At 38.6% G+C, this 16,345-nt stretch overlaps 2 protein-coding genes and 1 long non-coding RNA gene across 5 annotated transcripts in view; 2 read left to right on the top strand and 1 right to left on the bottom strand.

Moving 5' to 3' along the window:
• The window catches only part of LOC141442963 (zinc finger Y-chromosomal protein-like), a 91,533-nt gene that overhangs the window by 14,176 nt on the left and 61,012 nt on the right, over positions 1 to 16,345 (bottom strand). The gene's annotated exons all lie outside the window — the stretch shown is intronic.
• Positions 2,121 to 9,731, top strand: LOC141442967 (venom prothrombin activator notecarin-D2-like). 2 transcript variants are annotated; one of them, XM_074108179.1, is made up of 4 exons: positions 2,121 to 2,333; positions 5,698 to 5,857; positions 8,480 to 8,596; positions 9,539 to 9,731. In XM_074108179.1, exons 1-4 carry the CDS (start codon positions 2,232 to 2,234, stop codon positions 9,541 to 9,543), a joined length of 384 nt encoding a protein of 127 aa, XP_073964280.1. In that variant the 5' UTR covers positions 2,121 to 2,231; the 3' UTR covers positions 9,544 to 9,731. The 2 variants fall into 2 exon arrangements, with proteins under 2 accessions (XP_073964280.1, XP_073964281.1); XM_074108180.1 differs by lacking the exon at positions 8,480 to 8,596.
• Positions 13,647 to 15,679, top strand: LOC141442634 (uncharacterized). Its single transcript, XR_012452955.1, has 3 exons — positions 13,647 to 14,300; positions 14,406 to 14,542; positions 14,940 to 15,679. It is a non-coding gene; the product is annotated as an uncharacterized lncRNA (long non-coding RNA).

Below are 16,345 nucleotides of genomic sequence, written 5' to 3' on the forward strand. Positions count from 1 at the left end.
AAGGTTTGTAAGCCGTACAAAGGTGCCCTGTAAATTAGGTGGTGTCAGTTGTGGTCCAGTGCTAGATTGTTTGCCAGTCACTCCTCTGCAGCGATGAACCAACTCTTAGGGTGAGCTGAATTGCAGTGAGTGGCAAGGACAATCATACGGATTAGATTTAATAATAAACACCAGTTCAAAATTTACCGAAAACCCACGTACACAGATGCCGTGATACCAGCATCGTCTAATCACCCGTGGCAGCATAAATTAGCAGCTTTTCATTGTTATGTACATAGATTGTTAACTGTACCTCTTTCTAGGGAAGATTTTGATTTAGAGTTAAATACTATTTATCAGATAGCGTTGTCGAATGGTTATACTAAATCAATGGTCAATAGTTTGGTTCAGAAGAAGCAGGCACGGATAGTGAATAGCATGCTTTACGCCGTGTTACCATCGCAGTCTTCTAACAAATATAGGTGTAGCATTTCATACGTTGGTCGTTTGTCTGATAGAATTTGTGGTATTTTAAAATCAAACAATGTTAAGGTAGCCTTTAAGACTAACAACTCTTTGTACTCTAAACTTTGTAACCACAAGAGAAGGTAGATAAAGGAACTAGATCGGGTGTATACAAGCTCACTTGTAATGACTGCAGTAAAGTATATGTTGGTCAGACAGGACGCAGTTTTAATGCTAGATTTAAAGAGCATGTTTCGGCATATAGGAATGAGCATCCTGATAAGTCGAATTTTGCCAAACATTTGTTGGAACTAAATCATTCTTTATCGGACTCCGATTCGTATGAAGTGTTTTATTGTGGCAAGGGGTTTCGTCTCGATGTTTTTAGAATGCATGGAGATAATTAGATACAACAGTATGGGGTCTATTATTAATGAGCAGGTTAATTTAGTTTAATCTCCCTTGCTACGGCTTGGATCTAATTTCAGCAATGGTAGTTAATAAAACATGCCTTGACAGTAATAAATAAAAAATCAAGGTAGTTTTGAAGGACGGTTAAAATTTTTATTAATAATTTGTGGGTAGTTTTGTTTTGTTTCATAAAACGTATGTGGGTACTTGGGGAGTTACAGTGACAAGTTTAAAACGGTGGTTTGTGGTTCGTTAGTCTAACAACTGGTAGCATGGTGTACGGTTGTGTCACTCTGAGGATGAGCTCTGTTGAGTTCGAAACGCGTCAGTGTAGTGTGGTGGTGTGATAGATGGGTTTGGTGTGATTTGTGTGTGTTCTTACAGTGTGGAGGTGGAGGAACTGCATGAACACGCATATTTTGCATAAGCTTAGCTATCGTAAGGTCGCGGGTGAGCAAGGAAATTATTTTAGTTCATTGATATGGACCTCCGCAAAGTAACGCCTGATTCAATAAATTATATAAAAATTACATTTAAAACCCTTACTCAAAAATGATACGTACAGTCGCGATTACATCTTTAAAAAGTCACCAGAAAGTTAAGTATGCCAAACATTCTTGAAAAGCGGCTGCCGTGGGCTGTGTGTACATTCGGAGGAAGCATTGCGGAATACATAATTGTTGCATTTTGAACGATTCGATGATAATGTAAGCTTTTGTTGCTACTAGAAATGTCAGCGACCAAGGGTAATTAATTATGGCATGCGAAAAGTTACATCATTTTGTATGATTAACATAGATACATCTCTTTGTAGTTGACTGTACATAGAAATAAATGTAAAATTTGTTTTGAGTGCCACAAACTGGACTTTTGTCTGAAACAGAATGCAGTAGAAATTACGCGACCAAAAATACGTGACTTTGGCTGAGCGTAATTTTAGCGTTGTGAGTCGCGTATTTTCGATCGATCAATTTTGGTTTCATGCAACGTGTACAACTAATAAATAAATAATAAATAAAAATGATTAATAATTGCAGACCAGAATCCATAGTTTGTTAGAAATAATACATAAGTTTTATTTGTAAGGCTACGGTCTTATAAGAAAATTAGGTCTTATTTTGAGTCGCCGTGTGGCACAACTGGACTTTTGTATAAAACCGAATGCAGGAGAAAATCACGTGACAAAAAAATTACGCTCGTCTGGCTTCACCCATACAACTCAAAAAATTATGCCCGTCCGGTTTCATCCATATATTCCACGTTCGCCGAGTCTCAGTAACTTTGAATTAATTTTATTCCAGGTCAGTGAAATTAAGATCCCGTTTCGCTATCTGGGTGACGCAGGACACCACCAGGAGGACATCGCGCTGGTCTTCATGTCGACTCCGGTGGTCTACCACACGTACATCCGGCCCGTCTGCATCGACTTCAGCGACGAGTTCGACCGGAATCAGCTGCAAAGCACGAATTCCGGGAAGGTAAGAATGTCTGAGTTTAGTTCCCAGGCAACAAAATGCTATAAGTCAACTGATGGATTGTAGTGAAGTGGGATGAGTGTTTAATCATGCAAAGTTTCACGTGTGCCGTATTTTTTTGAGGAGTTTCCTCCTGTAGAGTTAATCCTGGCTGGACTATCAGGATGTCACTACCAGATTCTTGTATTGTCACCAAATCACCTCAGTACGCCAATCCGATCACTAAAAGTGAGTCAAATTTATCTTGCACAATTTGACCCGTACATACATTAAACATACAACATACATCGCAAGTTACATAAAAGCTTGTAAAATGTGCATGTCATGTCACATTTACTTAAAAGGTAGTGCAGCATTACATCGCTGCATGAGTGTTTCGTGTTGCAAACTTTTCGTTCATTTTCCAAGAATTTTTACGGGCCGGTTGTGTGCTGGCTGTTAACTTTTTTGCATACATTTGGTTTTTGATCTGAAATTTGAAATTTTAATTCAATGATTCGTTGGTTCAACTGATGTTTTTGTTTTGGCCTCAATTCTTGGATCACGTTGAGCGCGTAGCTCTTGTCAGTTGGAATTTTTATTTTAAAATATTCTGCATCCAGTTTTTTCTTTGGTGTAGTGATACCAGTGTCAGTACCAGTGATTTTACCAATTGTGTGTGGCCGGCTTGTGCTGCAATTTTTTTAAGCGTTTGCCCGCTGCTTTTCTGCTGCACGCCCGTGCGACGGGGCGCTTTATCGATATCTCCAATACTATGATTGTTTTTTTGGAGTCTTTTTGTATTTTTTATTTCAACTCCAAATTTGTTACTTTTACGGGTATCCCGTGAAACCATATCGACCTGACCTGGACCTAGGTTCGATTCCCAGCGCTGGTCTCTTTTTCTGGTTTTTCTGTGCATCCATGTCTCAGTTTTGTATTTTCGATATCTCCAATACTGTTGATTTTTCATCGGTCTTACCCTTACCCCTACTCTCATCCTGATCGACTACCCTACTCGTGATGGGTCTCGTCTTGTCTTTTTTCCGCACGTTTAATCACGAGAGACATGTGCGTGTGACGTCTACTGCTTCGTGGGCTCCGTCGGTGTGGAAGTTCAGAAGAGGACTCCGTTACGTAGTGAAACCGGTCAAATTATACTAGAATAACCTAATCTTTCCCCTTTAAATGGCATGCTAGTACCGTATGCGAAAGAGAATCGCTATTGTAGATTTTTGCTCCCACAGGTTGTAGTCTCATTTCCCGATGAATGCATGCATGTAGGCATTAGTGCTAGCGTACAACAAACTAGGTCCAACATATCAGGAATTTCTTTAGCTTTAGATATTGTGTGTCTTTTGTGTAAGTGTTGGGGAAATATTTATTTTCAAAATTAAAAAAAAGGCTTTCCATGAGCCCTTTCTACATTTTTCATTAGATTTTATTTGGCTTGCGGCTGAATAATTAACTTTATGTAACCTTGCAAAATATCAATGTTTACGTAAAAGAACTAACCGGTCTGTCTCGCAACGTGTGATCTTAAAAATGATCTAGCTCTTGTTTTATTTGGCTTGCGGCTTTTAATTTCAATAAATTATATTTACCGCTAAATTTCACGTTTTTAATTTATGTCAGCTTACTAAGGGTTCACGGGCACCTTAAGAGCTCTTGGACGTATAAGTTATGCTGCAGTAGGTACGTCACGTCAATCAATAACGACAAGTCACGTTAATTACGCGCGTCGGAGTCACCGCTTTAGGATATTAAAAACTTTAAAAACCCCCGACACACAAAAAAACGCCTGGGAAAAAAAAAACAAAAAAAAACGCCGCCAAATAAGACAACTCATCATCATCATCATCATTCCAGCCTATGTACGTCCCACTGCAGGGCAGAGGCCTCCTCTCAGAACAAGAGGGCTTGGGCCATAGTTCCTGCGCGGGCCCAGTGCGGATTGGAAACTTCACACGCACCATTGAATTGCTTTGCAGGTTTGTGCAGGTTTCCTCACGATGTTTTCCTTCACCGCAAAGCTCGTGGTAAATTTCAAATGTAATTCCGCACATGAATTTCGAAAAACTCAGAGGTGCGAGCCGGGGTTTGAACCCACGACCCTCTGCTTGAGAGGCGATAGGTCAAACCACTAGGCCACCACGGCTTCAAGACAACTAAAAAGTAAAAAATAATTATGCACTACCTAGCTGTTGGCCACGACTTCATCTGCTAAGAATTCGTTTATCCCTATCCGCGGGATAGCAATAAACGAATTCTACGTGAACAGAGTCGCGGGCAAAAGTTAGGTAATGAAACAATTGAAACTAATATTGTCGTATTTGATATTTTAATTAAAATAAAGTTTAGACCGTACACTAAAAAAAACAATTTATTAAATAACTTCCTAAAGCGTTCACTAGAAAGAGCCTATTTTCCTTCTGTCCATTCCTATATTGAACAGACTGTAAATTGTTTCACTTTAGGGTTCCGTAGTCAACTAAGAACGCTTATAGTTTCGTCTGTCTGTCTGTATGTCAGTCTGTCTGTCCGTCCGCGGCTTAGCTCAGAGACCGTTAGTAGGTTCTAGAAAGCTGTAATTTGGCATAAATATACATATCAGTCACGCCGACAGTAGCAAAAAAAAAAAAATATATATATATATATTTAGGGTAGGTACCTCCCATAGACAAAGTGGGGGTGTTTTTATTTTCTCGACTAACCCTACAGTATAGGATATCGTTGGATAAGTTGGAGGGTTGCTAAGACGATTTTTCTATTCAGTGATATGTTTGCGAAATATTTAACTTTAAAGTGCAAATTTCCATTAAAATCGAGCGTCTCCCACCCTCTAAAATCTGAACTGTTGGGTGGAAAAATTTTTTGAAAAAATTCAGAATGGTTAATATATCAAATTTACAAGAAAAATTATAGCGGCTAAGATTGCCTGAGAATTATTACAGTAGTTTAAGAGTGAATAGCAGCCTAAGGTATAAAACGTACCTAAACTTGGAAGACATAATACGAAATCCTTAGAAAAACATTACTTGATTTTTTCGTAATGGCTACGAAACCCTATCCTGGGAGTATCCAATGCGCTCTTGGCTGTTTTTTTTTAATGTAGTTATAGGTTTCATTAAGCTAAGTATTTAATTTATCAAGTAAGGTTTAGATATAAGGCGTATTATTATTTAAATTTTAATTTAAGTTTAATAGCAAGAATTTTTAAATAGTTTCTTTATTAATACGTTTTATAATTCTAGATTTTAAGCACTTAAATAGGTAAATATTTTATAGCTATAAGACAACTGTTTAATTTTAAGAATTAACGTTAAAGGTTATCGCTTAACGTGCTCATTTCGGCTGAATGTAAATGTGGCATAACACTTAATCACAGGTTTCGGGCTGGGGACTGACGGCAGCAGACGGCCCTGCTTCCTCGCTGCTGCTGACTACTGACCTGCCTTACGTAAATGCGACCAAGTGCATGGACGAGTTGCCTCCTGAATTCAAGCCGTACCTGACCAGCGACAAATTCTGCGCTGGCACTAAGAACGGCAAGTTTATATTTTAAGACTGTGGGGGTGAAGCCAGATGAGCATACATTTTTGAGTTATGAGTCGCGTAATTTTTGTTACATTCGGTTCCACCTAAAACTCCTCTTTCGTTCACACGGCGACGCAAAATGAGATATCTGCCGACTAAAACGCGTGTTTTCCAAAAAAAGTGTAGGCACTCGTGACGGCACAGAAAAGTAAAAATTGATTGACTCCAATTTCAAAATTGGATTGCTTATTTGATTTATTTTTAAAGTTAAAGTATATTGCTTTAAAAATGGCTTAAAAATAAACAAATACAGAAAATATCCACATTATCAGGTGATATCGTGGTGAATCTAGTTCCAATTTGTCACAGAAACTTAAATTTATTATAATAATACGTCTTGTTATAATTATGGACCCTCTACAGTTTGTACATTGTAAATAAACTATTTAAAACAGGCTTAGATTATAAAATAAATGGAACACAAACTCATTGAGGATGAAATATACCTATGTCCAGTTCGTCACAACAGTTTCCTACATCAACATTTTTGGTATAAAGAACTTACAAAATCATTCACTATTTAAAAATATGTTACGGAATATCTATTTAGAATTCTCAACGCTAAAAAAACGTGAATATCAGTGTCGTAGCTAGGTGGACAAGGGCCCCGGTGCATAGAGAAAGAATCGGGCCATCACCCCCTCTTTCCACGTAGCATGAACCTATATTGGCCCTCAAAAACATTTCGATACATAAAAAAATCGCTGGAGCCTGCTCACAAGATTTTTTTTATGCTCATCTTTTTTCAAAGCTTAGGTTAAAGGCCCCCCCCGAGCTCCGGGACCTGGTGCACTGCACCACCTGGCCCTACGATAGCTACGCCACTGGTGATTACCCATTGTTGTTTTTCACAATTCAAATCTTGGGAGAGTGACTATGCGGAATTTCATGTAGATAGTTAGGTATCTGGAAAATGTAAGGCATAGTGTAGACTTAGGCAGACATTTATAATACGAGCCTGTTGCCCGCGACTCTGTCTGCGTTGAATTGGTTTGTCGCTACCCCGCGGAAACTATGCAATTTTCCAAAAAATACTTAAACTTCTCGCCAATTTCTGCATTATTGGCACAACTCAAAAGTGTCACTGTTGCATTAACGCAGGCGGGTTTTATGCGCAAGAACGAGCGGCACACTGAAGATGGGTCAGTATTGCAGGAACGAGATAGGTAATTTCCTTGCGTGCAGTAGTGGCACGGGAGCCATCTTTGGGGTGTTCAGGTAAACTTTTGAATTTGACCAGTATTGTATGCTGTAAAATACGCATCGTAGAACACGATTCTGGGCTTAACTAAAAAAAAGTTTTTTTGAATTGTGCCACTGTTGCACTCGGCCAGCGATTTGAGTTTTATTTTTCATACATTTCGCAGTGGAATTAAAACCTATAGGGTACTTTTTGCAGACCTAGAATCATAAAATTTGACAAGAAGGAAGGTCTTACATCACAAGTAAAGAAAAGCATCCTACAATCGCTAATTTTGTTGCTGCATCTCAAAAAAAAATATTTTTTTTGATGACAAACTTATTGCTTTCGAAAGCGATGGTTTATTTTGACACTCCCTGCGTAGATCAAGATGGCGTACAAATACTTCTTTATTGCACAATTTGCACACCACAAATATAAACACTTAGATTCAGGGTAGACAAGGCGGTCTTATCAAAAGCGATCTCTTCCAGACAACCATTGGGGCGTAGTGACGTACGCGTGGACTACAGTGCACGAGGCCCCGAGTTCGAATCCTAGAAGAGTAATAATATTTGAATGAATATGCAAATAAATATTCTGTGAATATTTCAAGCAACTACCTGTTGCCGTTATTAAATCGAGCAAAAACGGCAAAAAAACGTTTGTTAAATGCCCCCTTTATAGGGTTCCGTAGCTAAAATGGCAAAGACGGAACCCATATAGTTTCGCCATGTGTGTGTCTGTCTGTCCGTCCGCGGCTTTGCTCAGGGATTATCAATGCTAGAAAGCAGTAATTTTGCACGAATATATATGTAAACTATGCCAACAAAATGGTACAATAAAAATTTCAAAAATATTTTTTTTAGAGTACCTACTTATTTTTATATTACCTATTTTTCGTATTGGCTACGGAACCCTATTTCGGGCGTGTCCGACACGCTCTTGGCCGATTTTTGTATTTGTTGTTGTAGCGGCAACAGATCCATCTAACAGATACAATAATCTGTGAAAATGTCAACTGTCTAGCTATCACGGTTCATGAGATACAGCGCAGCCTAGTGATAGACAGACAGACGGACAGTAGAATCTTAGTAATAGGGTCCCGTGTTTATTACCCTTTGGGCACATACATAAGTCTAAAGAGGTCTCTATTCAAAGGCACTTCACATACATTTTTCAGATCCATTTCCCAACAACTACACGCGAATAGCCGAAATGTGAGCAAAGAACAGGGGCAGTTTACTTTACCCTGGACTTGAAGGGACCGAGCAGTACCCCATATTTTCTTGTTTTGTCTCTTTATGACACCGTGATGTCTACCTACCATCATCGGGTTTTAGTTTTTTTTATGTTTTATATTCCATGAAATTCCCAATTCGTACACTTGCAGGTGACACTGACAAAGTTCACAGACACAGAGTGCCGCGCCGGCCCAATCGGGTCAATCTTCAACAACACGGTACATGTCTGCTACGGAGACTACAACAGCAGCGCTGGACCTTGCTGGGTATAGTCCATTTAGTAGCGGCCATAGTAACGTTAACAAGCCCTACTATTAGCTGCTATTATAAAGAAAATTTACCGTTATCTAGATTGCGTAACGTTACCATAATGTTAATTTATCAAGTAACGTAATAATTTTAATACCGGTACAAGGTATTTTTTACGATTTTATAATATACTAGCTTTTGCCCGCGGCTCCGCCCGCGTGGTATTCAGTTATCGCGCGCTGTTCCCTCGGGAACTGTGCATTTTTCCGGGATAAAAAGTAGCCTATGTCACTCTCGGGCCCATTACCTATCTCTATAACAAAAATCAATGAATGAATTTCTAAAAATCCTTTCTTAGTGCTCACTTACACCTTAAAACGAATCCCTGTACCAAATTTCAAGTTTCTAGGCCCAGCGGTTTGGGCTGTGCGTTGATCTATAAGTCAGTCAGTCAGTCAGTCAATCAGTTTTTTCTTTTATATATAAAGATAGATAATGTGAATTTAGTAACGTTAACAAGCCATGCTCATATGTAAGATATTTTGAGGATTTACTCTATAAATTATACATTGTAAAACACGATTGCTTGTAGTTCGTTCGATAGAAAAGAAATCCCAAAGGTGTCTCTAAAAAATTAAATAAACCCTTAGTATGGCGTATCTAAACATTGCGCGGCAGGTCATGAGTTTTAGAATAATAAGAAAACTAGATGTTTTCAATCGCGTATACCTACACGTTACATGTTTAAAAAATTATGTATTAGTTTTAGTATAACATGAAGAAAATACCTAAAAACGCGCGCGTTCTGACCAAGCTATCTGGAGCCGCCGCTCCGCCCCTATCAATATTTCGATACATCACAAATAAACCTAAATATTCGAAGCTTGGTATAGGTAATCGCGGCCTGCGTTCTGTTCAAAATAATGGATATGTTAAATCAATTGCTTTCGTTTCCTCAGGGTGACAACGGTGGACCTTTAACAATCTTCAACCACCGCCTCCACTGCATGTACACTATGGTCGGGATCACCTCCTATGGCGTGGGCTGCGGTAACCCCGGCCAGCCCACCTACTACACCAAGATCTCCCACTACGTGCCCTGGATTGAGAGCATAGTATGGCCTTAGGGGTTCAATAAATCTTGTGATGGTTTCTGTTTTTTTTTTCACCCTACACCCACCACGGAATAGGTTTGGGGTCATTACGGCTCCATTTGGTTTTACCTTTTTATCAAAACTCCTGGATCTCAAAAGTACCTACTTAGTGTCAGAATAATACCTAAGTTCCGAATGCCTAATTATTTTCCTCATAAAACCGGATTCTTAATATTTCTGTGTATTAAAATGTCTTAGTCTCACAATGATCAAGCGTTACAACACCATCTCAAAACACCATTATGTTCAAAACAACCAAATACCAGAATACCTACATATATTAAAAAGTCCAGTTTACCTTTCTATTGATTTGCGTCATTATCTTACTTACATTGAATTTCATTTAAGTGAATTTAGGCATTTTGATGCTGCGACATTTTTCCATTCTGACGTTTTCAGCTAAAATTAATTTGAAACGCCGACGCTTCTATCATTCGTTACTATTCAGAAACGTACATTTAAATACTTGGAAACTTGCGGAATATGACGTTTTAGGTCTAAGTCATTACGATTTTCGATCATTTTATATTAAAAAATTTGGTGTTTTGGGGCATTATAAAACCTTGGCAATTTGAAATTAAGTCAGATTAATGAATACAGGTTATGCAATTTAGTTGTAATGAACCCAAAACCGGAATTACTTATTTAAACCCTTAACTACCTACGAGCTACGTCCTGTTTCAGAAACACAACCACCTATGAGCGGTCTAAGAGACCACTAGTTTTAAAGGATATGCAATAATAATAGAAATTAAGTTTAAATTTATTAAAAAAGTAATAAATAAAATTTTAACAGTCTATGCTATTTATTTGCAATAAACATAACAAAATAAATCAATAGATTTTTTCATGAATAAACTTAACACAATTCAGTATTTCTCCTATCCTTACTGTAAAATTACTTTCGCTAAGGGGATATGAGATCTCAAAATATAGGAACCAAACATAAAGTTTATTACTAAAGTTTCATCAAATTGAATGATCAACCAAGTAATTTTACAGGAACATTTTATTTTTATAAAATTGCAAAACCGTTTTTGTCGGCAATCGATATAATTTTTTTCGAACATTCGAGACAAATTAGTCTCTTGCATTCAATGATGACACTTATTGTAACAACCTTTTGTGACTGTGTTACTAGGAAGCATGTTTTACTAAATAATAAAAAATATATATTATTTAATTATATTAGAAATGTTAGCAAATAAAAAACACACAACCACCTGCGTTCGGTCTGGGAGACCACGTATGAATATTACACAACCACCTACCTACGGTTTTCGAGACGTTGTCGCCAGTATTATGCTCACGTAAATAAATAAATAAATATCACGGGACAATTCACACTAATTGACCTAGTCCCCAATTAAGCTTAGCAAAGCTTGTGTTATGGGTACTAAGCAACGGATAAATATACATAATTATATAGACATAGATACATACTTAATACATATTAAACACCCAAGACCCGAGAACAAACATTCGTATTTTTCATACAAATATCTGCCCCGACACGGGAATCGAACCCGGGACCTCAAGCTTCGTAGTCAGGTTCTGTAACCACTGGGCCATCTGGTCGTCAAACACACTTAATTCAAAGGACACATCCAAACGTGTCGACCACATGGCGGCCATTGGTTGGCTCCCAGGAAAAGGTACAAGGCCACTAGAAGTTTGTGCACCGCGATTGCATCGAATTATTATCATTTTTATATCTGCTAAGGTCTGAGAGACCTCACGTCGGTGGTTAAGGGTTCATTTGTTAAAACTCCAGAAAGGAAAGTTTCAGTAAGTAGGAAAATCTCTATGGATATACTTGTGTTCTCTGTACTGTTTACTGTATTGGTGTGCAATAAAGAGTTATTGTATTGTATTGTAAGTAGGATTGTGTCTTAATTATAATGTGATTACCCTACTTCCTGCCATCCTACTAATATTATAAATACGGAAGTTTGTGTGTCTGTTAGTTACTCCACGCTAAAACGCAATCAGTACCGAATCGTCTGAATGATGTCATGCTTGGCTCTTGTTGGTAGCGCTGACCATAGACAGTCGCGTTCACAATTAGGCACGGTCCGGTCGTGCAATGACGGCCTCACGGTCCCACCGGAAGACCAGCAGCTCTTGAGCCGGCATTATGCTGAGGTGGGTCCGTTTCGTGAACAGTAACACTGTTTTCTTTGTCTTACTTTTATCTTATTATTCTGTCACTGTTCCGAATAAGTGTATTTTCTTTCTTTCTTTCTAAATATGTAGCAAAATGTCCTGCGACGCAAATTGACCAAGAAGCAAAATTCCAGGCCTCCTATTAGTGATTTGCCCCATTAGCATAATCATCTTTCTTGTTTTATTAGACTGGATGGCAAACTAGCAAGTGGGTCTCCTGATGGTAAGAGATTACCACCGCCCATAAACATCTGCAACACCAGGGGTATTTCAGATGCGTTGCCAACCTAGAGGCCTAAGATGGGATAAGTACCTCAAGTGCCAGTAATTTCAACGTCTCTCTTACTCTCGACGCCGATACACAACACATAGTTCGTGTGCATAACATCCACACAACATTATTGACAAAAATGCTGTCATTCAAAAAAGCAAATTGCCAAATCATATTGAAAGCAGTTGGATAATCGAGGAACTGCAGCTCTTTTATTTTTATTTCCTCTTATTAATTAGAAATATTTTTTTAAGTGGTCGATATGACGTTTGTGAGATTGAAATTGCAGAACCGTTGAGGGCTTAGTACTTAGTAGAAACAGTTAAAAAAAAAACGAAGTCAACTGTCACTGCTGTCACTGTCAAGTAGAATCTAACCTAAAACCGTTTTATTTACTTTGCGATTTGGTGCGATCAGTGTTTTTTGGATAATTTTTAAAGACTTCTCAGCACAAACTCAGTACTTTAAAATTTGCCGCATTTCTCCACGACCTTTGCATGATAATTGGACCACGATTGGATAGTTTCGACGACTATTTTGGCTCTGCTTCTTCGACAACGCTATCTTGCAGTCTCGACGACACTTGGCTTGATATTTGGACTGCCTTACGAGTAAATTCGAATCACAGTATCCCTACAATGGATTCAGACGACTCCGACAGTATTCGAGTTGAAATGGAGCATTACAGAAATGTTCTCTAATGCTTTGTACTGTAGGAACTAGGCTGTATACCGCTGGCAGGTGGTAAAACTGACCACCTGGCAGGTTAGATTAATCTAGTTTTATATAAACTGATAGGTTTTTTTATATTATGTTTCTAGAATATAGCTTTAAAAACAGTTTGACAGCGGTATACATGCCGGGCCGGAGATTGCTCCCGATAGCCCACACGGCTGGTGCTATGCTATGTAAATGTATTTTTAAGTTCTGAAATAAATCCAAATGATTGAAGAAGTTGTTTATTTTGAACTGAGTTTAAAGTCACGCGCGTTGATCCCCAGTACCTAAGCTCTTACCTAGTTACAGTCCCCACAAGTGGTGGAGTTAGGCGCGGTCGGTGTACTTTTTATGTTTTAGCTATCGCTTCAGAGGACGACGGAGTACCGCAGCGATTTCAGCGGTCTATGGACGATTGTTAAGAAAAGACGAGCTTTGATGATAAAAAAGCGCATGAAAAGTGAAGCAATTTGGTAAATGTATCGATTTTTGAGGAAGCAACTGTGAGTTATTTTATTTTTGCCTATATCCCAGTGTTTAATAGAATTTGCGGGCAGATAAATTTTATTACGCAGAAGAAGAGAAGATGACGGATTAAAATTATACGCGATTAGTTTGATAGATTTTCAAACAAAGCAAGAAGCAGATGCATTTTGCAGCCCATAATTAATCGATTACGAAATGAACAGATTATTAATTATCGTGGTTTTTTTTTACAGAGAGGATTATTGTATAAGCAAACCCGGGTCGAACAATCTATGGTAAATTTGTTGGTTATACCTAACGCTTTGTTCACAGTTTGTATGGAGGAATTACATGACGATCCATGGACCGGTGGACATTTGGGTCTATATAAAACCTATGCAAAGTTCAAGCTCAGATACTTTATGGTCGGAGCGGAAAAAAAAGTAGAAGCATACGTCAAGTCATGTCAGAAGTGTCAAGAGAGGAATTTGCACAAGACTATCGCACCGCTAATGCCAATTCCAGTTTCCGAAATATTTGAAAGAGTGGGTGTGGATGTTCTTGGCCCGTTTCGCAGATCCGACCGAGGAAATAGATACATAATCGTATCGGTAGAGTATCTTTCGAAATACCTCGTGTGCAAGCCAGTTCCCAGAGTCACGGCAGAAGTGATACAAGAGTTCCTCGTGACGGAAATACTGTGCAGATATGGAGGCGTAAAAGAAATATTGGCAGACCGTGGAACAGTGTTTACGGCACGTTTGGTACACGACACGGTGCAACAATTCGGCGCTAGGATGGTGCATACTACAGCTTTCAATCCAAAGTGCAATGGATTAGTCGAAAAAGCGAATAACACGTTATTGGCCATGATGGCTAAATATATCGAAGACCGGCAGTCAGTGTGGTGTTCTGTGTTACCGTTGGTGACCTTTGCATATAATTCGAGTAAGCACAGAACGACAGGAGTGTCGCCTTACAGAGTTTTGTTTGGTAGGGAACCTTTGTGTGCCACGGATATTGCATTGAGTATTAATTGTGTAAATGTTTCAGAATCAGTTCGCGTCAAATGCGACAGGCAGGCAGCCTTGGTTGAGACAATAAGGCAGCGTATAGGACGAATCCAGGCAAAACAGAAGGCAGTGTATGACAGGAAGGCTAAGGCAGTTTCATTCGAGCCAGGAGATCTGGTAATGTTATTTTGCCCCAAAAGGGTCACTGATAAGTCTATTAAATTATCGAGATTGTTTAAGGGGCCTTATAGGGTGATAAGGCGAGTCAGTAGGGTTAATTATGTTATTCGTAGATTGGGGCTTCGTCGATCAGGAAAGCAGGACTTAGTGAATGTGAATAGACTGAAGAAGTTTTTTAGTAGGGAAGGTTTATAGATAATAGTGTGAAGTTTAGGTTAGTTTAGTTAGTTAGGTTATGTTGATTTAATAATATTTAATTTAATTTACTTTCCTTTTATGCTATTAATGATATAATGAATTTATATGACTAATGTGTGTTGTAATATTACTATGTGACTAATATATGTTTTTTTGTGTGTTTTCATATTGGGAGATCAATTAAAATTAAATACAGAAATGAGATGGCAATCTGCAGCAGCCATGCAGTGGCTGATGAAAACTGATGGCAGCTCCCAGCTGCTCTTATCAAAACTGATGTCTGACGACATCGCTGGAGCACCAAATAACAATAACTATAACTTTTATTTACATTTTGAAATTAATTTAATTGTTTACATATTCAACTTCACGAATATGAGATTGCCTGTTCATACATCTCCCAATGTGAACTGTAATCATATATGAGGTGAATTTCTATATATAAAGAATGAGTAGTTTTAGTTTATCTCAGCATGTGGGAGTACTTCATACCTTCATGTGTTCAATATGCCCAGAAATATGTGGTGTTAATTGATGGTGTATATAATGTTTGATTTTCTGTGCCTTTCAATAGTTTTCAAGCAACAGAAGTTCACACAGCTAACTGGGATCGCCGATGGAGCTTGCCCAGGGGTCCACACTTGGATCCATGGCTGTGAAATAAGAAAAAGATGGAAAACTTGGAGCTATGGCTGAGAAATAAGAATAAGATGGAACACTGAGGCCATGGCTGTGAAATAAGAATAAGATGGAAACCCAGCGGCTATTGCTGTCGTTGTTGAACGGCAACTCTGCTCGGGGTGCTGAGAAACAAGAACTTGAACACCAGGGCCAAGCCAAGAAGTATGAAGCCCCCCACTGCTGAAGAAATATATGAAAATATTTAATTTGAATTTACTTGATCCTGTGGTTTTTTAATAAATGATTTGAATTTTTGGTCTTTAGAAACAAAAAAAAAAAGTAGATAGTGGTACAGGTAAATCGATGTGTTCAGCTCGGTATTTTAGGTGAGCACATTGATCTTGGTAACCATGAGCTGGATGAAAGCTCAGGTGCACCTCATGGAGGGGCCTGGGTTTGCATGCATCTCATCTATTCCGGTAATAGATGGAATGTTATGGCAGTTATCGCTGTCTTAATGCTCTGTCTAGGAATAGAAAGTGGGTCTTGTTGGCAGCAACTGCTGTTAAAGCGGATGCTGACAGCATAGACGCTATGCTAGCAACATTTGCTAGTAGAGCGGATGTTGGCAGCATGCACAGATTATGCTAGCAACATATGCGAGTGTGCAGATGTTGGCAGTATGATATTCTTGCCATGAGGCACCGTTGTCTAGTGGCATTATGGCCAAAGAGTAAATGTGACACGGGTGTTTCAGAAGCAAGAATGACGTGTCGGGTTGCACAGGCAATGTCACGCGTCTTTAGTAGCTAGGCTTTTTACTGAAAAGGCGCCGTACCTTTTTTGTTACGGGGTTTTTGGGCGGTGAAGCCCCATCCTTGATTTGAAATTTTTGAAATATATAAACCTATTTATGATTGTAATAATATAGACTAGAGTTTCATGAAAAGGATGTGACTAGTCTTTAGCAAAGACCCTTTT

Source organism: Choristoneura fumiferana, chromosome 26 (genome assembly GCF_025370935.1).
Source record: "Choristoneura fumiferana chromosome 26, NRCan_CFum_1, whole genome shotgun sequence".
NCBI classification, from domain to species: domain Eukaryota; kingdom Metazoa; phylum Arthropoda; class Insecta; order Lepidoptera; family Tortricidae; genus Choristoneura; species Choristoneura fumiferana.